The sequence below is a fragment of the Oryzias melastigma genome, linkage group LG18 (assembly GCF_002922805.2).
Source record: "Oryzias melastigma strain HK-1 linkage group LG18, ASM292280v2, whole genome shotgun sequence".
Lineage (NCBI taxonomy): Eukaryota > Metazoa > Chordata > Actinopteri > Beloniformes > Adrianichthyidae > Oryzias > Oryzias melastigma.
Window position 1 is genome coordinate 1,356,294 of NC_050529.1, and position 23,115 is coordinate 1,379,408.

At 39.6% G+C, this 23,115-nt stretch overlaps 2 protein-coding genes across 3 annotated transcripts in view; both read left to right on the forward strand.

Annotated features, from left to right (window-relative positions):
- LOC112155815 (junctional adhesion molecule-like) overlaps nt 1-1,387 on the forward strand; it is a 9,929-nt gene extending 8,542 nt beyond the window's left edge. For both annotated transcript variants that reach the window (XM_024287765.2, XM_036216636.1), the window contains 2 exons: nt 142-501; nt 661-1,387. In XM_024287765.2, coding sequence (XP_024143533.2) covers nt 142-501; nt 661-848 — 548 coding nt within the window. In that variant the 3' untranslated portion in view covers nt 849-1,387. The remainder of the gene's footprint in view (nt 1-141; nt 502-660) is intronic.
- A 4,708-nt stretch (nt 1,388-6,095) lies between these two features.
- Nucleotides 6,096-20,945, forward strand: LOC112155786 (polymeric immunoglobulin receptor). Its single transcript, XM_036216631.1, has 9 exons — nt 6,096-6,206; nt 13,854-14,231; nt 14,461-14,796; nt 15,026-15,376; nt 15,616-15,948; nt 16,717-17,067; nt 17,426-17,803; nt 18,607-18,951; nt 19,193-20,945. The coding sequence occupies exons 3-9, from the start codon at nt 14,661-14,663 to the stop codon at nt 19,753-19,755; spliced, it is 2,457 nt and encodes an 818-aa protein (XP_036072524.1). The 5' UTR covers nt 6,096-6,206; nt 13,854-14,231; nt 14,461-14,660; the 3' UTR covers nt 19,756-20,945.
- Nucleotides 20,946-23,115: the final 2,170 nt, after the last annotated feature.

Below are 23,115 nucleotides of genomic sequence, written 5' to 3' on the forward strand. Positions count from 1 at the left end.
AGCAGCTGATGAGGAAGAGGAGAACATTCTGATCTTCATCCTCTGATCTCTGCAGGAAGCAGCTGCTGATTGATCTGTTGGAGCTTTCAGCATCTTTGTTGTTCTTCTCTGTAATCTCTGATCTCTGATCTTCTCATGCAGATCTGAATATCACTGCTGAAACTGGAGATGACGTCACTCTGAGATGTGAAGATACAAACGTCAACAAGGTTTCAGTTTTAAACTGGACCAGAACTGACCAGCAGGGGAATGGAGAATACGTGTCTTTTAGAATGATAACCCCTAATGATCGTAATGGTCAACCTGAATCTTTCCTGAACCGAGTGTCTCTAAATAACAGTCAGATGAAGGACAGAGATCTGTCTGTGGTTCTGAAGAACGTCACCATTAACGACACTGGAATTTACATGTGTAGAGTTAAACGACAAAAGGGAAGCAAACGCAAGAGATCAGCTGATCAACCTCCTCTCTCCATCATCAGTCTGTCTGTGTCTCCTCCAGGTGAGCATTGAGTGTGTGGATGAGAGTGAATGTATGTCAGAGTGAAAGGTCTCAGATCAGACGTGTTTTCTGAAGATGTTGTTGATGAGACTCTGCAGGAAGCAGCTGATGAGGAAGAGGAGAACATTCTGATCTTCATCCTCATCTCTGTCTCTGCAGGAGAGGAAGGAGAACAGGGAGGACTCAGTTATGATCGTCTTGGTCTGATCGCTTTGTTGGGTCTTCTTCTTACTGTTCTGGTTCTGGCTCCTGTTGTTGTCTGGATCTGCAAGAAGAGAAGCGGTTCCAACCAAAGTTCTGGTGGTTCCAACAACCAGGAAAATCCTGACCGTGATCCTCTGATCTAAGATTCTAAAGCAAAGACAAAACTATCAAATTCAGTCCTGTGGAGGAGCGTCTGACCTCAGCACCAAAGACTCATCAATGACTCTCAGCATGAAGGTGATGATCGGGTCTGAACCGCTGAACGGATCCAGAGTGCAGCTGGTTCCACCATCAAGAACCGGGTCTCAGATTCAGTCAGACTGGACTAACTCATCCAGAGTCTGGTTCTGATGGAGGTTAGAGCTCTGCAGTCTGGAGGAAGTAGTGAGGGTCAGAACCGCTGAGCATCATGGGTAATCCCTCGATCCAACAGCATCAGACAGCGACATCATCCATGAACTGTACTGTGTGTTTATGTTTGTTTGTTTATTTAGTGTTTATTGTGTTGTGGTTTAAACATGCTGATACTACGACTTCATTTATTTACAGGATTATTAAAGGAAATCTGAATCTCTTCTTCTATGAAGGTCTTACAGTTTAAGTGAACATCATTTAATGTCAGAACAATGTTTGTTTACTGTGATGTAAAGTGTAAATACAGAAAATCTAGAGTTTCTCTGGAAGAACTTTGATTTGAAAGTCCTCAGAAACAGCAGAGATCAGTGATCAATGATGGAGACTCTCCAGCTGATGAGGGTTAGAACCCAAACTTTCATCTTTGATTATAAATTACTGCAAAAAGTGAAATCTAAGTGAGAGGAAATATCTTAAAACAAAATATGTTGATTTCTTTCATGGTAAGATCATTCTCAGTAGATCTTAGACCAGATAATTTCCCTTATTTTAAGAGTTTTGGTTCTTGATTATCTCAATAAGATATTAAAGATTTTATTACCTGTTATGAGTAAAAACACAAAAATCTCTACAGTTACAACAATAACATTATTGTACACAACTGTATTTTCAAAGTAGTAATTTCTTGTTTCAAGCAAAAACAGGTACTTGTGACTCAGGCTGTCAAATTATCACGTTAATCAACATTAATGAATTACAGTCATTTAATTTTTTTCATAGCTTTAATCTCATTTTTACATCGGATGGTTTTACTTCCGTGTTCTGCACACCTGGAGGAGCATTTTATCACGCTGATAACACGGTCGTTTGTGAAAAATACAAATCTTAAATATTGGGCGGCAGTGGCTCAGGTGGTAGAGCGGGTCGGCCAATGATCGAAGTTATATTTTTTAAGCTTTAACTGTTTTTTTTTTTTTTTTTTTTTCCAAAAGCAGACTGTTTAATAAGCTGTGAATCACATTTTATGGCAACACATTCAGCGTTTGCTTTAGCTCCTTTGTGAGAAGATGATCGTCATGAGAAGAAAAGCATCTAGAGGGAAAGTTCACCTCTTAGAGCTCGTTTTTATGCAGATGATCAGCTAAAGTTTATTTTAAAAAACCATGAAGTTTAAATAGTTCAATTCTTCTACGGTGTTTCATTTTTTCCTTCTTCTCCTTTCTGCTTTATTTCAGTCCTTAAAATGATCAAACAGGTTAAAGCAAGGGTGTCATAGTCAATCACACTGGGGGGTCAAAATCCAAAACTCATCTTTGTTCAAACAGGATAAACATTTATTGAACACTCTAAAACCAAATTTTTAAAAATTTAAAACTGCAACTTTTTAACGTAATTATGAAAAATAAAAGTTAGGAATATTATCCCAGAATAAATTAACTTATAAATGAATTCCAATATTTTACTCTCCCTAAAAATATATTTTGTCATAATTATACAAGTTAGAAATAAGTGCAAGATAACATCAATAATAACAATAAAATAAAATGATTTGGAGGGCCGGATAGAATTACCTGGAGGGCCGGATAGAATTACCTGGAGGGCCGGATGCGGCTTCCGGGCCTCGACTTTGACATGTGTGTATTGTGAATGAATCACACGCAGACATTCCATGAAGTTCAACTCTTTGATTGTTCCTCACATGAGCCTCAGTACAACCTCTGCCTCACCTTACACCTGGTGTGTTGCTCCACAATACAAACTAGTTCCTTAAACACACAGGGAATGGACATGCACATAACATAATTAACATGCCATGAACTTCTCTAGCATACTGAAACATTACACTTGGAACCCCAACATTTTAAACTACGGCTTCCAGGTAGACTACCAGTTGCAAACACAGACAATGAGGATTATTCTGCCTCAAAGTTTTGTCTGTGTCCTCACCCTCAACCTTTAGAAGACAAAGTCTTTCAAATAAGGTGGTTTTCTGACTACTCGGCCTCTTGATGTGGTAGCGTCCACCGGAGACTGATTTGTCAACTGTCTTTCAGCCTGAGGAGGTTGCTGAGAACTGACCAAAATCTCTTCCTCACTCCTCCCTTGAGAGTCCTAGTCCTGACTTTCTTCAAGCTCCAGCAGCAGGAGCAGAGGTCTAAGCAGGCGCAAGTGGCGTCTGTTTCTGCTTAGAACCCCTTCAGCTGTGGAGATGAGATAGGACCGTGGGGTATCATAGTGGTGGCCTGTCATAGTGGTGTTTGTCCGCACGTTTAGCTTTAGTATCTGCAGCTGTCACCATGGAGAAATCAGAACTTTGAGGACTTAGTTTCTCCTCCAGTGTAGGTACTGGCGTGTGCAACTGACGACCTAGCATCAACTGGGCAGAACTGGAACAGGTGTACCATTAGGGCACACCGATCAGTAGGCTGAGTTATCTCTTCAATCACACCACGGAACCATCCTCTTAAGCTCTGCTTGCACTCTAGGAAGTAGTGGAAGAGGGATATACCTTATGCTGGAATGAACCTTTTCATCTGTGTGCTCCCAGAGTACGAACTAAGTTTGTAAAACAAGCCTTCAGGTATTCTGCTCCCTCAGCCTGGAACAGATACAAACACAACTGAAATGGTCTGAGCTAGCTTAATTTGGTTTATTCCGCTCTTTTATGTTCACCAAAGAAAAATATTCTCTTCAAAACTGTCAATGTTAATAATATATGCTGTTAAACAAAAACACTTACTTAGTATTGTATTGAACTCATTTGTCATGCTACTCATACCTTTTTGCACTCTGCTAAAACGGTTTACTTACGCTAAATCTTAAAAATTACTGTAACTTTAACACACCTAAACTTCAAATTGTATATTGTAAATATTGTAAATCATCCCCCAACTTATGCCTCTGTTTTATATTGTAAGTCTATTTAAATGACGTGTGCTGCTGACCTCACGGTCAGGTCACCCTTGAAAAAGAGATCCTGATCTCAACGGGCTTTTCACCTGGTAAAATAAAAGTGAAATAAAAAAAGATAATAAGACCCGTCTGGCCGTTGTGACAGAATACGGTACTGCTCCGTCCTTCACTTTTATATTCACGAGGGTCGTTTTCAACAATTAGGTCGCTTTGTGACTCAGATATTGTTTCCATCCTTTGGATGAGACCGATGGTCGCTGACACCTCTCTGCTTAGAAGATTGTTAACTGTAGGACCCTCCACAACATGTACATCAAAGCAGTACTCAGAGTAATAAATAAAAACTAATAATGATAGTCATGAACACTAATCATCAAATTTTATGCTAAAACAAAGTCATAATTTATTTGTAAGAATTCTAAATGAGGACAGGAATCACATTTGGTTAAAAATGTTCAATAGCTCTAAAGATATTAAAGCTAAAATCACTAAACTTTATCACATGACTAATTATCATTTTTATAAGAAGAAAATTGTTGTTTTTCTCCTAGTTTATATTTGCTGTATTTTTACTTGTTTATTAAAGCTACTTCACAGAAGTGTTTTATTTAAGTTTTTAATGATAAAAGAAGGTTATTGAAATATAAATAAGGGACAACACTAATCTGTTTCTTCAGTTTATCCATGTTTTAAATGTGTTACAAGAACTAATTCAGTGCCCTGGGGAGCAGCTCCTAAAAGTAACCGGTCTCTTCCTGCATTCATTTGACCACAAATGAAAGCCTCTCCCCACAGAAAAACCCTAACCTTAACCCCATGACCCCTGGTTAATACCCCCAAACCAGCACTTCAACCTATCTGTGACGGCTGTGGCTTAGCGCAGTGGTCTTCAACCTGCGCGGTACACTAGTGTACCGTGAGAGATGGTCATTTTCAGATCAGTTTCCTTGATCTAAAACATTAACCATCACCAAAATATTAGCTTTGTGTTCATCTAAAAGGCCCAGGTTTCATTTTTCAGACACTTTAGTGGATCTCTTCAAAATGAATGAGTAATCTGTGGCACACGTCTGTGCAGAACCGGGGCAGAACCAAGGATACCGATCTATACGGATCATCTGAGCACCACTAGTAGCTTCCTGCAGGATCTGAAAATAATGAAGCTCAGAGTCTGTCCAGCATCAGCACCACTGCTTTCACTCTACCTCCCATGATGCCTTGGGTTAATCTTACTGTGATTCTGTTTACTGTCATGAAGCCCAACCCACTCAAACATCTGTTCTAACAGATTGAACGCGTCTTGAAGAAAGCAGGAAAAACTGTTTCATTGTCTCTCAAGATTTGAGCTGAAGAACAAAAGAATTCCTGTCAAATCCCAAAGTTTGATCAAATCATCTTTAGAAAAGAGAAACTGCTGCTTCTACTCGAGTCTGTTTGAAGAACAAATTCAGTCCCAGACTTCAGTGGGTTTTGAAAAACTTGAAGTTTAAATGCTTTAGTTTATTATTAATGGAATGCCCCTCGAGATGAACGTCTCACTTTCAAAGGTTTAAAACATTTATAGAAGTAATAACAAAACAAAAGAATCAGCTTTAAGGTGAAGTGACCAACAGACACACGTAAACTAAACTGAAACTATTCAATCACAAAAAAATAAATAAGTTTTTGATAAAGTTACATTTTAGACAAAAGAAATAAAAACTTTAGTGTTTTCACTTTTTATGTAGTTACAATTAAACTTAACATAAATATGATGTCCGTCTTTGTTGTCTAAAATGCTTCAATGACAACTAGACTAAATTTGTTCAAAAAGTGCTCTTGCACATATATATTTAAATAAATTACCATCAAGAAAACGTGTGATTGTGCTTGTTTTTGTGAGGTTACATGAAATATTTTGAGAAACAGGAGGGGAGAAACAACATTTTCCACTTTAAAATTGATATTGAAAACGATCACAACTGCCACAAAGGTTAAATCAGAGATGATAAATATCTGAGCATTAGTTACTGAGATTTGTTTTGTCCTCTGATGAACTTCTTTGGCGGATTTCTGTGGATCCGGAAGCTTTCAGAGAACTCTTAGGCTGGAAAACCGCAGCTCTACCTGGCAACCCAGACACCCTCACTCTTTTTCTCCGGACCCCGAAGTTCCGCCGTCATCAGACCCTTCACGATGTGGATCCTCGGTTCTGTTCTTGGTTCTGGTCGGTTCGTCTATTTCCGGAACTTCAGGTGAGATAAAGAACGAGAATGAATCCAAAACGGCGGGAAATCTTCTGAATGTTTATTTGGTAAATTTTAGGTAAGGTTATTCCCAGATTCAGATTTCGGGGCTCAGAGTAACTCTTCTGATAAACATTATAATATGACAGCAAGTATCTCGATTGTCTTGTATCAACACAGAGAATCACCTACACAACTATTTCAGAAGAAAAAAGATGTTTTCCTCGTTTAATGAGAAGTGTTCTCTTCCAGCTGCAGATGGAGAGACGGCAGCAAGTCAGCAAACTTTCTGTTCTGATTAATCACGAGCTTATTGTTCTACTGCAACAACGATTATGGCAGAAATGGACTTTATTTTATGTTTGTATAAACATGGACTGAATATGGTGACTTCAATATCTTCAGAGATATTAAGTGTTTTAAAACTAAATATGATTCATAAAAAAGAAAATACATTTCTGCCATTACTTTTGTTGTAGGACATTTAGCTCATCATTCAGTACAGAAAGTTTGCTGACTGAAGCTTTAATATTTCAAGAGCTGTTTAGCATATTTTTCATGATTCATACACATATTAAACATGGAATAAATCAAAATAATAAAATAAAATAAAGACCAAAATATTTATTCTGACATGAATAAGGTGAAGAATCCCATCAGTCGTTCACATAAAACCCTAGACAGTAAACAATGAAGTGTTGCTGTAACTCTTAAAGAGTTGATTTTAACTCGAGCCAGTGAACATATAGTCCTGACCTGGAAAGAGTTAAAGTGACTCTGAGTTGAATTTTCACTCTTTTAGGTGTTAATAATTGACACTACCTGTACAGCTTTAACATTAAGAAGTGTTGAATAGTTCTTACACTTTAACAGAAATGAACTCCCACAGTGTTGTATAAAAATAACACTAAGTTATGTTATGCACAATTAACTCTGAAAGCTACATTTTATTGTGAAATAAATAAGAATAATTCAACTTGAGTATTAATACATTTTTAAAGATCACACTGCTGGGAGTGGGGCGGGGCCACAGGTCCTTTGAAACTATTAGAGTCCACTTTGAGAGAATCACCAGGTCCAGTTATTCTTTTCATCACTTTTTAAAAAGTACAGTCATTTTAGAATTGTTTTTCTAACCACAGTCATGTAAATAATGAAGGCACAGACGGATCATTTTCAATAGAATTTATTGAAAAGTTGCATTGTAGGATTTTACTTACACACACACAAAAAAAATAAAAACATGAAAAGTTCACCTGCCGTCCCAGGTACCCTATTTCACAATAATGGTTCCCATCGCTCATTAAGAATAACATCCCACAGTAACAGTAGAGCTGTGTAACTGCACATTTTTTTGCAGTAAACAGTAAAATATCAAAATATGAAGTAAATGGTTTCAGGGGCACATGCAAGACAAATCCACTGACATCAGATTAACCTGTAATAGATTTATAAGATCAGGATTTTAAAACACTGACCTCAGGTTTGCATTAAATGACTATATGGAATAATATACAAGCCAGTATCAGTTGTACTGTACTTCTGTACAGACGTGTTGTTCATGAAACCGCCTGGCCTGAAAATCTTCTACACAGGGACTCTCCTTCACCTTCCCAACATCTATGTTCTACAGATTCATCTGGATGAATGAACATGTTCTGTAGCATTGGGTTGTATGACCTTGGGTTGTATGACCTTGGGTTGTATGACCTTGGGTTGTATGACATTGGGTTGTATGACATTGGGTTGTATGTTGTCAAGCATCAAGCGAGGAAGCCGACCTGCAGACGATGGTATTGGTGATAAAGAACTGGTGGACTTCTTTCCTTCTTCGGTCTGCAGTCAGGACATGGAGTTGAGTGTGTTTGGTGCTGGAATCAAGATGTTCTTGAATGTCGATTCCATTTGAAAGAACATAAAGAATATATGGAAGCTTTTACAATGAGATAGTTATATTCCATTCCAAAAATTAACTTTTAGAGCTGAAAATGTCATGATCCATGCTTCAGTTTTGTCATGTTCTGTTTTCCCTGTCAGTCCCACCATGTTCTGGTCAAATCACCCACAGCTGTCTTCATTTAGTTAATCACCCTCAGTGTATTTAGGTGTCTGGTCTTCAGTTTCTCATTGTCAGGTCATCTGTTCTACTCTGTTCTGTTACGTCACTGGTTTGGTTTCTCCTGGTTTAGTCATGTTTTGAGTTTTTAAGTAAATCTTTGAGTTTCTGCCACCATGTCCTGTCTCCTGCGTTTGGGTCCTCCACCACCATCCCTGACAGAAAAGTCATGTTCTTGGGCATCAGGTATACTAAGATAGCAGGTAATAAGATATCCAGACATGTTTTTAACGTGTTCTTGTAGCATTTTTTTAATTATAGAGGAATTATAGAGGAACTATATACAAACTGAAACTACGTGTTTGTTTGAGACATTAAAGTAAAAAAATAATCAATACCCACACAACACATACGTTGAACCGGCATTTTACAAATATTGGAATTATGATACTCAAACAACGACCTATTCAGAGTATTTACATCATATTAATCAAATTAAAACTAAACAATCACATTATAAGGCAAATATTTAAAGACAGTTTCAAGTTGGATTGAATTGGTGCGCATTTTAAGCTAGGTTTTTACTCGACGGGGTTAGCGGCTTAGAAATAGTGATAGAAATACCGACCTAGCTCAAAATAAATACATAAATACCGCGGGCGACAACATGTTGGATCAAACTATTGTTGAAAAAGGAATACAAATAGATTGAATAGGTAATAAATATCCATACCGTAGTTTTTAAGGGACGTTGGTCACGTACTCCTGGAACTGTTTGGTTCAAATGTGAAGAGGTGGGCGGAGCTTTCTGGAGCCACGTTAACTCTGTGCCTTTTTTTGTCACCACCATGTTGTTAAAACGACTCTAAAAGAGTCAGAACAGTTTGACTACGAAGATAATACACTGGGAAATATACTGTGTACATTTATTTGTTTTTGAGAGATTATTAATTTTTACTTTTCTGGATCTTGTACTTTGTAGACGGTCCCTTAGTAGCGTCTCTCCGTCTGCAGCTGGAAGAGAACATTTCTCATTAAACGGGAAAAAAACATCTTTTTTTCCTCTGGGATAGTTGTGTAGGTGACTCTCTGTGTTGATACAAGACGATCGAGATACTTTGTCATATTTGAACGTTTTCTGAAGACATATTGAGCGTGAAGTCTGAATCTAGGAATATCTTCTAACTTTACCGACCTCTGAAACTTTCCCTTCAGCATCAAAGAGGTTTTTTTTTTTTTTAAGTTACTCTACATTATTTTTTAAACACGTTTGTATTTGCTTAACTTTTCTCTTGGCCTCATGGACCTGCATGGACCCGCCCAGACCGCCCAGACCGCCCAGACCCGCCCAGACCGCCCCGCCTTTAACTCACACCACTTTTAACCCCTCCCGCTCACAACAACTTACTGCTGCAAATATGATTCGTCAATTTGCTTAAATTAAAAGAATATCTATTCAAAACGTTGTACTCTTGTTATCATTAAAGAATATAAAGAGGAAAAAAGACACAAGGATCAACCTATAAATAACCAATAACTTCATTAACATTGTTTTTCTTATATAATATATATATATATATATATATATATACGTTTATGTTACGTTTAACTATATTATATTGTAGTTCTTTTGTAAACTGAACATTTTTTGGCTAACTGTTTTGATACAGACAAATACAATTACATTAATGAACTTATGATTAAACATTTATTAATATTTTTTATACTTAGAATATAAAAATATAAGACAATATAGAAGACAAAAATAGAGATTCTCCGATATTTTCCAAAGAAAAGTTGTAATATCTGCATAAATGTTTCTCATTTTTGGTTAAAAGAAATGAAAATTGGTATGAAAATTAATTAAAATTGTATTAAATGCTGCAAGTTTGGAAACATTAAGATGAACTCTAAAACCTAAAACATAAGAAGTAATAAAATAATCAGTGTTTTTTTTTTTTTTTTTTTTTTATCTCACTGTGGAATCAAATGTCATATTAGTGGATCGCTGCTCTCTTCTGCAGTCCTGAAAGGTGGAACTGGCAAAACTGTCAAATTCATGTAGGTTCTAGAATAAATCAGTGTCTTTCATGGAGTCACTTTTCCCACATTGCAACAAGACTTTTCTTTTTATCTTTCTTCACTGTGAAACAGCACAGCTTGATGTTCAGCACTCATGCTCTCACAGAAGATTCTTTCTTTTATAACATTGACCACACCTGCAGTGTCATTCATAACCTCACTTAATTCTGAGGGAGTGGGACCTGATGCCAGCGCTCTCCTGTCTCCACTCAGCATTAGGTGAGATCTTCTTGATGAGAGTCTGACTGGCTCGTTTTTTATTACAAGTGAACTAGGCAGTTGCCTAGGGCCCCAAGCCACTAGGGGGCACCCAGCTGCATGTTGCATGCTGCATGTTCAATGGTTTTAAGCTGTAGCTATTTCTTCTATTTATGAAATCCTTAAACTATTTATGAGTCTCAAAAGTGAAGTGGTGAGCCCAGAGCTAAGTAGACAAATGTAGCATTATGTTAGCTGCATTAAGCTACGATTAAATGTAACTTAAGGAGGCCCGACCATGATTTTCTTAATCCTTTCAGAATAAACTATGTCGACATATATGATCATATATTACCTTTGGAACACCAAGAAAAAAATATTTATGAAATATTAGCTATATTTCAACAGTCTTTCCCTACTCAGAACTAAAACGACTCGATTCCTAAAGCTCCGCCTGCCGCTGCGTGTGGCTGCTGCGCCGCTGCATTCTGCATCTAAAATTAAAGTTTTTTTATATGTTATAGCTCTGTCGAGACATTGAATGTTGTTAGTTTTGGGGCGGAGCTTGCAGCACAGACTCTTCCTGGAGGGAGCTGTTGGCATCGATCTTATGTCAGCACGGTGATCGATACATGATTGATGGATGGATGAGGGTTGATTGATTGATGGATAATGGTTGATGGATGGATGATGGACAGATGGAGGATGGATGATTGATGGAATGGGTGGATGATGGATGGATGGATGGATGGATGGATGGATGGATGGATGGACGGACGGATGGTTGATGGATGGATGGATGATGGACAGATGGAGGATGGCGGATGATGGGTGGAATGGATGGATAACGGATGATGGATGGATGGATGAGGGTTGATTGATTGATGGATAATGGTTGATGGATGGATGATGGATGGATGATGGATGGATGGGTGGATGATGGACGGATGGATGGTTGATGGATGGATGGGTGATGGATGGATGGATAATGGATGGATGATGGATGGAATGGATGGATGACGGATGGATAGATGATGGATGGAATGGATGGATGATGGTTGATTGATTGATGGATGATGGATGGATGGATGATGGACAGATGGAGGATGGATGATAGATGGGTGGACGGAGGGACAGATGAATGATGGATGGATGATGGATGGATGATGGACAGATGGAGGATGGATGATAGATGGGTGGACGGAGGGACAGATGAATGATGGATGGATGGATGATGGATGGATGATGGATGGATGATGGATGGATGAATGGATGATGGATGATGGTTGATAGATGGGTGATAGATACATGATGGATGGATGGATGAAGAATAGATGGATGATGGACGGACGGATGGATGGATGATGGATGGATGACGGATGATGGATGGATGGATGAGGGTTGATTGATTGATGGATAATGGTTGATGGATGGATGATGGACAGATGGAGGATGGATGATTGATGGAATGGATGGATGGCGGATGATGGATGGATGGATTATAGTTGATGGATGGCGGATGATGGATGGTGGATGGACGGACAGAGGGTTGGATAGAATAATTTACTATTTTAAATTCTTCACTGTCCCCTGCAGCTACAATCAGCCCTACTAGGTACACACGCAGCAGTGGAGGAGTTTCTTCGTGGGACAGATTCACCCATAGTCTTAAAAAAATAAAGGACTACTAACAGATACTTCCCAACGCGCTGTTTCATCAGAGTCCTAAAGTTACATAAAGATCTGTAAGTTGTGAAGGAAGTTCACACTAGCTTACTGGCTAACCACTGACTGCAGTTACATGGAACTACAGTCAGCGAGTTATCAGATTCTAGCTTGTTGCGTACGCAGTCAGACACCATATTGGATAGGGTGAGTCCTGTTCACTGCTGGGTTACAATTGTACAAACAGATCTGGAAAAACTAGAATGTGACTTTTCACTAGTAAATTACTGCTGTCAGCTGAAAAAGGAGAACTTCTAGAAACATTTGAACAAGATCTGAGTGAGTTTACTCTCAATAATGAATGTTTAGGCTGATCTAGTCTATTCAGAGTCAATGACAGCTTTAGTCTGCAATATTTCCACGTTTTCTGGCAGGACCACTGATCTTTTTGTTCTATGGAGGATGATCGTGGTATTTGTATGTGTTCCTCAGATCAGACCAGATGACCTGCTAGTAATCAGATTACTAAGTGGAGAAAAGAAAAATTAACCCGTATTTCCTCAGACCGTGTCATGCTGATCCGGGCGTGGACCGGCTCATATATAACAGGTTCTAGTGGTCTCCAGTGATGTCGGCTACCCACCGATCTGTTTAAAAACTCAGACCGAGGAGTCTAACAGTTTGTGTGAATCTCAGTCTGTGTGTACATTAGAATACAATCACAACCATGCCTCAGGGATGCATTGTGATTCCTATGTAATAACATATTAATTTATAAAAAAAATTAGACAAAAGCTTGCATGTCATCTCTAGTGATATATCTCATTGACTTAATTTAACTTTACATTGTGTTAGTGAGCAGGCAGCTAATCCCCGACTGCACACAGGTGATGCTCAGATCTCAGATACCTGCAGCAGGTAATGATCTGGGTCTTCCTATGTACCGGTCATGGGTGGGATGTGAGCGTTACCTGGATAATAGACAGGAGCGATCATAGCGGGGAAACTGGAAACAGTCAGGACCAACCAACCAACAAACCAACAAACCAACCAACCAACAAACCAACCAACCAACAAACCAACCAACCAACCAACAAACCAACTAACAAACCAACAAACCAACCAACCAACAAACCAACCAACCAACCAACCAACCAACCAACCAACCAACCAACCGTTGGAACATTATCATTTTCTCTGCATTCATATTGTCTTGAAGAGATTGAGTCTTGGCTGCTGCTGGGTGGAGCATGAAGTGTTTTTGTTTTCTTTGTTTGCTCTCTTTGCTATGATTTGTGGTGATGTAACTTTGGTAATGGGACCCCTCCCCCTATGTTTTCTCTGGGGGTGTCAGTTCTTTAATATTTACTGATTTATTTATTTATTTTTTCCAAATGCTTAGCTTTCCTGTATCATCCACAGTGGACACATCTCAGAAATCAAAAACTTTATTAAAAACAATCCAGTAGTCTGATTACCTCACAAACAGTATATTTAAAATACATTCGATTGGAAAACATATGTGGTTGATAGTCTATAGGATATAAACATAAGAATATACATTAAAATAATGTTTATGTTCTACATTATCAAGTACTGATCACTGTAACAGAGAAGAATCTCTGTAATCTCTGATCTCTGATCTTCTGATGCAGGTCTGGAGAACATCACTGCTGAACCTGGAGATGACGTCACTCTGACATGTGATGCTACAAACATCGAGGGGGATTTAGTGTTTGAGTGGAACAGAACTGCCCTGCAGAAGGGGGAAAAACTGTTTGTATACAGGGATAACAAACCATATTCTGAAGATCAGCATGAATCTTTCAAGAACCGAGTGTTTCTGAAGAAAAATCCAACGAAAAATGGAGATCTGTCTGTGTCTCGGAAGAACGTGACCATAGATCTGTCTTTGGTTCTGAAGAATGTGACGGTTAATGACACCGGAACATATGAGTGTTATATCCTAAAGGGATCTGAGAATCGAAATACTTCCATCTGCACCATCAATCTGGAGGTGTCTCCTCCTCCAGGTGAGTATTGAGAGTGAATGTATGTCAGAGTAAAAGGTCTCAGATCAGACGTGTTTTCTGAAGATGTTGTTGATGAGACTCTGCAGGAAGCAGCTGATGAGGAAGAGGAGAACATTCTGATCATCATCATCTGATCTCTGCAGGAAGCAGCTGCTGATTGATCTGTTGTAGATTTCAGCACCTTTGTTGTTCTTCTCTGTAATCTCTGATCTCTGATCTTCTCATGCAGAACTGAACATCCCTGCTGAAACTGGAGAGAACGTCACTCTACCATGTGGAGTTACAAGCATCACCAAGGTTTCAGTTTTAAACTGGACCAGAACTGACCTGCAGGAGGATGAATACGTGTTTTTCTACAGGAAGAACCATTCTTATCATGATGATCAGCATGAATCTTTCAAGAACCGAGTGTCTCTGAAGGACCCTCAGATGAAGGATGGAGATCTGTCTGTGGTTCTGAAGAACGTGACGATTAATGACACTGGAACATATGAATGTAGAGTCCGTCAGGGAAGATGGAAGCTGAAGTCCATCATCCACCTGCAGGTGTTTCCTCCTCCTCCAGGTGAGCATTGAGAGTGAATGTATGTCAGAGTGAAAGGTCTCAGATCAGACGTGTTTTCTGAAGATGTTGTTGATGAGACTCTGCAGGAAGCAGCTGATGAGGAAGAGGAGAACATTCTGATCTTCATCCTCTGATCTCTGCAGGAAGCAGCTGCTGATTGATCTGTTGGAGCTTTCTGCATCTGTGTTGTTCTTCTCTGTAATCTCTGATCTCTGATCTTCTCATGCAGATCTGATCATTGCTGAACCTGGAGAGAACGTCACTCTGAGATGTGAAGATACAAACATCAACGAGGATTTAGTTTTAAACTGGACCAGAACTGACCTGCAGGAGGATGGAGGATATGTGTCTTTTAGAATGAAACCACCTGCAGATCCTGAAGGTCAACCTGAATCTTTCAGGAACCGAGTTTCTCTGAATAACACTCAGATGAAGGATGGAGATCTGTCTGTGGTTCTGAAGAACGTGACCTTTAATGACACTGGAATATACCAGTGTAGAATCAGATATGAAAATGATCCATCAGGATCTCATCCTAAGTTGATCTCCAGCATCAATCTGCAGGTGTTTCCTCCTCCAGGTGAGCATTGACTGTGGATGAGAGTGAATGTATGTCAGAGTGAAAGGTCTCAGATCAGACGTGTTTTCTGAAGATGTTGTTGATGAGACTCTGCAGGAAGCAGCTGATGAGGAAGAGGAGAACATTCTGATCTTCATCCTCTGATCTCTGCAGGAAGCAGCTGCTGATTGATCAGTTGGAGCTTTAAGCATCTTTGTTGTTCTTCTCTGTAATCTCTGATCTCTGATCTTCTGATGCAGAACTGATCACTGATGAAACTGGACAGAACGTCACTCTGAGATGTAGAGATACAAACATCACCAAGATTTCAGTTTTAAAGTGGATCAGAACTGACCTGCAGGAGGATGAATACGTGTTTTTCTTCAGGAATAACAGTGTTGATCTTAAGGGTCAGCATGAATCTTTCCAGAACCGAGTGTCTCTGAAGGATGGAAATCTGTCTGTGGTTCTGGAGAACGTGACCATTAATGACACTGGAATATACCAGTGTAGAATCAGATATGAAAATGATCCACAGAGAAGATGGAATCTGATTTCCAGCATCCACCTGCAGGTGTCTCCTCCTCCTCCAGGTGAGCATTGAGTGTGTGGATGAGAGTGAATGTATGTCAGAGTGAAAGGTCTCAGATCAGACGTGTTTTCTGAAGATGTTTTTTTTTTTTTTTTTTTTTTTATAGTTTATTCAAACATGTTAATTTATACATACACAGTTGCTATATGTTACAGTTTCATCTGTATTTGCACAATTGACAATGGGTATGCTATGTCTTATCTACATGTTTGAAAGGTGGCAGACAGAAACATTGCTCATTGAATCCTGCCTTTTAATTCATTATTACAGACATTCACATTGCTGACATCAATAATCATAAGTAAAGCTTTATCACAACATTCTTATACACAAAACTTTAGAATATGTGTAATAAAATCAACATAATATTTATAAACAATATTATTTCATCACATTTACACATTTTTTTTTTGTCTTTCATTTAACATGGCGTTTTGTCTACTTTTGGATATATTCCATGTATGCTGTTATTATAGATAAATCAGGAATGTTTGTACTTTGTCCATGTGATACTTTTATAACTTTTTTAAACAAGTATATATTACTGCATTGTTTTTGTTCCAAACCCAGATTGTTCCACAATTTTACCCCACATACTGATACTGATACTTGATGAGACTCTGCAGGAAGCAGCTGATGAGGAAGAGGAGAACATTCTGATCTTCATCCTCTGATCTCTGCAGGAAGCAGCTGCTGATTGATCTGTTGGAGGTTTCTGCATCTTTGTTGTTCTTCTCTGTAATCTCTGATCTCTGATCTTCTCATGCAGAACTGAACATCCCTGCTGAAACTGGAGATGACGTCACTCTACCATGTGGAGTTACAAACATCACCAAGGTTTCAGTTTTAAACTGGACCAGAACTGACCTGCAGGAGGAAGAATACGTGTTTTTCTACAGGAAGAACCATTCTTATCATGATGATCAGCATGAATCTTTCCAGAACCGAGTGTCTCTGAAGGACCCTCAGATGAAGGATGGAGATCTGTCTGTGGTTCTGAAGAACGTGAACAGTAATGACAACGGAACGTACGAGTGTAGAGTCAGATATGAAAATGATCCACAGAGAAGGTGGAGGCTGAAGTCCATCATCTACCTGCAGGTTTCTCCTCCTCCTCCAGGTGAGCATTGAGAGTGTCTGCATCTCCTCCTCCTCCTCCTCCTCCTCCTCCTCCTCCTCTTCCTCTTCTTCCTCTTCCTCTTCTTCCTCCTCTTCCTCCTCCTCCTCCTCCTCCTCCTCCACCATTGAGTGTGTGGATGAGAGTGAATGTATGTCAGAGTGAAAGGTCTCAGATCAGACGTGTTTTCTGAAGATGTTGTTGATGAGACTCTGCAGGAAGCAGCTGATGAGGAAGAGGAGAACATTCTGATCTTCATCCTCTGATCTCTGCAGGAAGCAGCTGCTGATTGATCTGTTGGAGCTTTAAGCATCTTTGTTGTTCTTCTCTGTAATCTCTGATCTCTGATCTTCTGATGCAGAACTGAACATCCCTGCTGAACCTGGAGATGACGTCACTCTGAGATGTGAAGATACAAACATCACCAAGGTTTCAGTTTTAAACTGGACCAGAACTGACCTGCAGGAGGATGAATACGTGTTTTTCTACAGGAATAACAGTGTTGATCTTAAAAATCAGCATGAATCTTACAGGAAACGAGTGTCTCTGAAGAACAGTCAGATGAAGGATGGAGATCTGTCTGTGGTTCTGAAGAACAGTCAGATGAAGGATGGAGATCTGTCTGTGGTTCTGGAGAACGTGACCGTTAATGACAACGGAACGTACACGTGTAGAGTCCATCAGGGAAGATGGAAGCTGAAGTCCATCATCCACCTGCAGGTGTTTCCTCCTCCTCCAGGTGAGCATTGAGAGTGAATGTATGTCAGAGTGAAAGGTCTCAGATCAGACGTGTTTTCTGAAGATGTTGTTGATGAGACTCTGCAGGAAGCAGCTGATGAGGAAGAGGAGAACATTCTGATCTTCATCCTCTGATCTCTGCAGGAAGCAGCTGCTGATTGATCTGTTGTAGATTTCAGCATCTTTGTCGTTCTTCTATGTAATCTCTGATCTCTGATCTTCTCATGCAGAACTGACCATCATTGCTGAACCTGGAGAGAACGTCACTCTGAGATGTGAAGATACAAACATCACCAAGGTTTCAGTTTTAAACTGGACCAGAACTGACCTGCAGGAGGATGAATACGTGTTTTTCTACAGGAAGAACCATTCTTATCATGATGATCAGCATGAATCTTTCAAGAACCGAGTTTCTCTGAAGGATGGAAATCTGTCTGTGGTTCTGAAGAACGTGACGATTAATGACACTGGAATATACCAGTGTAGAGTGAGACAGGAACATGATCCTTTAGGATTTCATCCTAAGTTTATCTCCAGCATCAACCTACAGGTGTCTCCTCTAGGTGAGCATTGAGTGTGTGGATGAGAGTGAATGTATGTCAGAGTGAAAGGTCTCAGATCAGACGTGTTTTCTGAAGATGTTGTTGATGAGACTCTGCAGGAAGCAGCTGATGAGGAAGAGGAGAACATTCTGATCTTCATCCTCTGATCTCTGCAGGAAGCAGCTGCTGATTGATCTGTTGTAGATTTCAGCATCTTTGTTGTTCTTCTCTGTAATCTCTGATCTCTGATCTTCTCATGCAGAACTGAACATCCCTGCTGAAACTGGACAGAACGTCACTCTACCATGTGGACTTCCAAACATCACCAAGATTTCAGTTTTAAACTGGAACAGAACTGACCTGAAGGAGGATAAATACGTGTTTTTCTACAGGAATAACAGTGTTGATCTTAAAGATCAGGATGAATCTTACAGGAGCCGAGTGTTTCTGAAGGACGATCAGATGAAGGATGGAGATCTGTCTGTGGTTCTGAAGAATGTGAACAGTAATGACTCTGGAATATACCACTGTATGGTCAGATATGAAAATGATCCACCGAGAAGATGGAAGCTGATCTCCGCCACCCTCCTACTGGTGTCTCCTCCAGGTGAGCATTGAGTGTGTGGATGAGAGTGAATGTATGTCAGAGTGAAAGGTCTCAGATCAGACGTGTTTTCTGAAGATGTTGTTGATGAGACTCTGCAGGAAGCAGCTGATGAGGAAGAGGAGAACATTCTGATCTTCATCCTCTGATCTCTGCAGGAAGCAACTGCTGATTGATCTGTTGGAGGTTTCTGCACCTTTGTTGTTCTTCTCTGTAATCTCTGATCTCTGATCTTCTCATGCAGGACTGATCATTGCTGAACCTGGAGATGACGTCACTCTGAGATGTGAAGATACAAACATCACCAAGGTTTCAGTTTTAAACTGGACCAGAACTGACCTGCAGGAGGATGGAGGATATGTGTCTTTTAGAATGAAACCACCTGCAGATCCTGAAGGTCAACCTGAATCTTTCAGGAACCGAGTTTCTCTGAATAACACTCAGATGAAGGATGGAGATCTGTCTGTGGTTCTGAAGAACGTGACCTTTAATGACACTGGAATATACCAGTGTAGAGTGAGACAGGAAAGTGATCCATCTGGATCTCCTCTGAAGCTGATCTCCAGCATCAACCTGCAGGTGTCTCCTCCTAGTCCTGGTGCTCTGATTATTATTCATATTATTATTCATATTAATATTATCCGTATTATTAGTATTATCATTAGTGTTATTAGTATTAGTTTCATTTTTATCTTTTTTCTCTATAACATTTGCTTTTCAAGACAAAGTTCCACTGGTTCCAACAACCAGCAGCTTCTTGACCAGAATCCTCCTAGCTCAGACACAACAGCAGATTCTACAGTCTGAAAATTAACGTTCTCTTCTGATCCTGATCTGGATCTTCTCAAACTCTAGAACATTTCAGAATCAAAGTCCAAAGAGTTCAAACTCAGAAGCAGCAGATGTTTCTTTCTTAGAACCTCCAGAAACATCTGGAAGAACTCTGACAGATGTTCAGAGAAGATGAAGACGAGGATGAAGGACTTCCTGCAGTCTCTGATCCAGAAGATGTTCTGTTGGTCCTTGTTCCACAAAGTCCTCTGAGAACTTGGACTTCGTATGTCAGACTTGGACAAAGAGTCTTCCAGGAATGACGGAGAACGTCCTCTGGTTCGCAGACTTTGTAGTCTGAACTGAACTCTGATGGAAACACTAACTGGAGATGCTCAGACTGGATTTGAAGACCCGACGTTCTCGTTCAACCAAAGATAATCGTCAAACCAGATGCATCTGTGGTTTGTAACGTTCACCGAGGATCCTCTCTGTTACTTTTATTATTCAAAGCTAAAACATTAAATATTCTATCAAGTTAAATTTCATTGCTTACAACAAAAATGTTACTTAATATTAAATATTAGAAATGTATTTATAAACATTTGATCTGGATCAGCTTTAAAGATAAATAGAAAAGAGGATTTTACTTCTAAAAACATTTGAACTCTTTATTCAAAACAGATTAAAAACTGAAATTCAATACATTGATTGTAATCTTTGAGATTGAGTTCTTCACAGTGGGGTTGGGGGTTAGTGCTAACCGCTACATAGCGGTTAGCATTCTCACCCACCAGTCAGGAGATCAGAATTCCTCCTATCTGGTGATTGGATGTGTGGTCCAGCAACAGACTCTGAGCAGATGTTCACTAATGTACATGATTATTTGACTGAGGGGGTTCAGACCTTCAGAACAGCAGTGGGGACAGAGCGTCACCTTGGTAAATGCTACATTTGATGGACACTTGTGCAATTGGTTTGCCATTGGTTTCAAGAGTGGTTTTCCACAACTTCATCGAAACACTAAAAAAATTAAAATAATCTCCTAATTTTATTTTTCCCCTTCGGGTTTATGCGAAACAGTGAACCTTCAAGCTCAGCCACAGAGACACAGAAACACAGTGGAAGTGGCTGTCATACAGACACTTCCCTCTGTACCTGTAAAACCTGTTAATAATAATCAAACTCAAACACGAAGACATGATTACTGATGATTTTGTAGAACTCTTCCCAATAAATAAACATTTATTCTTTAACATTGTGTGCGTCTTTCATTCATTCTAAGTAAGATATTCACAGACAGAATTTTTTTCTCACAAGTCATGAATGGAAAATGTAGACAGAAAAATTAGTTGTGCTTATTTGATTTGTTTTATTGATCAAAAATTCACTTCAGCAGCAAAAGATTTCTCACCAACATTTACACGTGTATGAAAACATTTAGAAAGATTGTAAAGAAGTAGAATCATGAGGTTTGATGAAAAACACTTTTTGTCATACAGAGTTAATGTCACAGAATTGCTTCTAAAATCTTCAGCATTTACAGTTGGAGGTTTTTTACCATTTTTTATTTGTGGAGGATCCATACCCACCACGTGGTTGTGGAAGGAATCTGCCCTCCGGGCGACCAAGAATATCTTTTAGACGCACCAAGGAAAAATCTGGTCGCAAATACGACCAGGTTGGTTGCACTCTAGAGCCTGCTACAGGTCTAAGGTGGAAATAAAACCAAGGGGAGGGGCAAATCCATGCCGCAGGAGGGGGGCCACTGGCAGACTGACCCCAATGGTGGATCACCGACCCCCACGAGCATTGGGTCCAAGTTCCCACAGCCCAGGGGGCCCAACCCCCAAGAGCTGACCCCCCTTGGCCCCCCACTCCTCGCAAGGAACCAGTCCCAGGGACATATCCAAGCCCTCACCCCCAAGCACCTCTCCTGTGGGCGCACCTGGTCAGGCACCAATAGGACAGAAAGGAAAACCCCTCCGAGACGGGGCCAGCTCCCCCAGCACCAGCAAAGGGACCACTCCAAAGCTGATCCCAAACCCCCACCCAATACCCCCCGATCCCAGGCCCAGGAGGCTACACGGCGCCCCGCCCCCATCCAGGCGCCAGACCAGACCCCCCAACCGGCAGAGCCCCCCCACACCCAGCCAGGCGCCAGGAGGCCCCAAACCCTACCTAACTGCCCCGGCAGACAGTCAAGGCATGGCCAGGAAGTGTAACATCTTTTTGTTTATTAGGATGTCTGGGTTGTTCCAGATGGGTGTCATTTTACATGGTACGACAGAGGACTTGGACACTTTAAGAAAATCCCACCAGGTTGTTAAAGTGGTGCTTATGTTAATACTTTGGAAAGAATCATGTTTTTTTATTGTTTGGCTGATAAATGGTAGATCTGACAGTTTGATCTTTCCACATAACTCCTGTTCCAAGTCCATCCATGAGTTATTTTCTGGATTATTTCTTGACCATTTTAAGATGTACTGTAATCTGTTAGCATTATAATAATTGTTGAAGTTTGGTAATTCTAAGCCTCCACATCTTTTTGCAGATTTTAGAGTTTTAAGGCTGATTCTTGCTGGTTTATTTTTCCAGAGAAAGCTGGTTATAGCTGAGTCTAATGTTTTAAACCATTTTAGTGGAGGTTGTGTGGGAATCATGGAGAATAGATAATTAACTTTGGGCAAAATGTTCATTTTAATTGTGGCTACTTTGCCCATAAGCGACAGGGGCAGGTTGACCCAGCGAGTTAGATCGTCTTGAATGTTTTTCAGTAACGGGGTATAATTTAGCTGCACCAGTTCTGATAGTTTGGGAGAGAAGTGAACACCTAGATATTTGATATTGCCTGATTTGACCGGTATTGAGAGTGATTGCTCAGCGTTACTGTTTAGTGATAATAAAACTGATTTATTCCAATTAATTGAATATTCTGAGATGGAGGAGAATTTGTTAATAATTGTTATCGTTTCACTTATAGAACATGATTTATGTAAAAAAAAAGTAATATTTCATCTGCATATAGACTAATTTTATGATTTCCGTGTTTTGTTTTAATTCCATTAATGTTGTAATTATGTCTTATTCCTGCAGCCAAAATAATTTTTTTGCAAATAACTTTTACGTCTGCATTGATCAGTGAAATGGGACTATTGCTGGAAGGAATTGTGGGAGCATCCAGTACTTCACACAAACAATATTTATATATGCTACATCAAAACGTTTGGTCATTGAGACCTTTCTATTAAAACAAGACATCTTTAAATTTCAAAACAAACTGCATGTTAAAACGTAGTTTCTGATTAAATTTAAATGTCTTTAGACTAAATCTACAAAAACTGAGAGGAAAGAATGCTTAAAAATGGTGTTAAAAATACCAAATCTATCTGGAGA

Excerpts from the sequence above, each read along its gene's own strand:
- LOC112155786 (XM_036216631.1), top strand. The coding sequence starts at position 14,661 with ATGAAGGATGGAGATCTGTCTGTGGTTCTGAAGAACGTGACGATTAAT. Across the intron at positions 15,377-15,615 it reads GCAGGTGTTTCCTCCTCCAG|AACTGATCACTGATGAAACT; the intron begins GTGAGCATTGAC and ends CTTCTGATGCAG. Across the intron at positions 17,068-17,425 it reads GGTTTCTCCTCCTCCTCCAG|AACTGAACATCCCTGCTGAA; the intron begins GTGAGCATTGAG and ends CTTCTGATGCAG.